General features: G+C 35.6%; 1 protein-coding gene across 1 annotated transcript; it reads left to right on the plus strand.

The window, feature by feature from the left end:
* Positions 1–625: 625 nt before the first annotated feature.
* On the plus strand, positions 626–1,114 carry LOC102833116 (calmodulin-like). The gene is made up of 2 exons (XM_006861802.1): positions 626–994; positions 1,028–1,114. Exons 1-2 carry the CDS (start codon positions 632–634, stop codon positions 1,112–1,114), a joined length of 450 nt encoding a protein of 149 aa, XP_006861864.1. The 5' UTR covers positions 626–631.
* Positions 1,115–1,322: the final 208 nt, after the last annotated feature.

Raw genomic sequence — 1,322 nt, forward strand, 5'->3', positions numbered from 1 at the left:
TAAATATGACCTTGAACATATCCTACTTGAATTTAGAGATCATCTTATGAACAGATTTGATGAATAGACACTAATGACTGAAGACTGGAAGAGTTGTGAGATGACACCAAGAACATTATACAGGAAGAAAGCAGAAGGTCATAAGAAGATAAGAAAGAAGGAAAAGGCCAAAATTGATGTCAGAAGGGACTCTGAAACTTACTCTCCAGCATAAAGATGCTAAAGCAAATGGAAGAAATGAGGAGGCAGAAGAACTCAATAGAAAATTTGAAAGGGCAGCTTGAAAAGACAAAATCAATTATTATAACAAAATGTGCAAAAACCTGGAATTAGAAAACCAAAAGGGAAGAACATGCTCAGCATTTCTCAAGCTGAAAGAACTGAGGTAAAAAATCAAGTCTCGACTTGAAATATTGAAGGATTCTGTGGGCAAAATTTTGAACAATGTAGAAAGTATCATAAGAAGATGGAAGGAATACACAGAGTCACTGTACCAAAAAGAAATGGTTGATGTTCAACCATTTCAAAAAGTAGTATATGATCAATAGTCAATGATACTGAGAATCAGTCCAAGGAAGCTAGTGAAACAAGTGGTTTTGTAATCACATTAGAGACTGGCAGCATTTGCAGCATGGCTGACCAACTGACTGAAGAGCAGATAGCAGAATTCAAAGAAGCTTTTCCACTATTTTACAAGGATGGTGATGAAACTATAACAACAAAGGAATTGGGAACTGTAATGAGGTCTCTTGGGCAGAATCCCACAGAAGCAGAATTACAGGATATGATTAATGAAGTAGATGCTGATGGTAATGGCACAATTGGCTTCCCAGTATTTCTGACAATGAAAGCAAGAAAAATGAAAGACACAGACAATGAAGAAGAAATTAGAGAAGCATTCCATGTGTTTGATAAGGATGGCAGTGGCTATATTAGTGCAGCAGAACTTTGTCACATGATGACAAACCTTGGAGAGAAGATAACAGATGAAGAGGTTGATGAAATGGAGAAGTTAACAGATGAAGAGGTTGATGAAATGATCAGGAAAGCAAATATTAATGGTGATGGTCAGGTCAACTATAAAGAGTTTGTACAAATGATGACAGCAAAGTGAAGACATTGCACAGAATGTGTCAAATTTCTTGTACAAATTGTTTATTTGCCTTTTCTTTGTTTGTAACTTATCTGTAAAAGGTTTTCCCTTACTGTCAAAAGAATATGCATGTACAGTAGTTTAGGACTTCATTCCTCCATGCTTTCTTCCCTCATCTTACTGTCATTGTCTTTAAACCTTATTTTAGAAAATTCATTAAGTAACATGT

Source organism: Chrysochloris asiatica, unplaced genomic scaffold, assembly GCF_000296735.1.
Source record: "Chrysochloris asiatica unplaced genomic scaffold, ChrAsi1.0 scaffold00043, whole genome shotgun sequence".
Lineage (NCBI taxonomy): Eukaryota > Metazoa > Chordata > Mammalia > Afrosoricida > Chrysochloridae > Chrysochloris > Chrysochloris asiatica.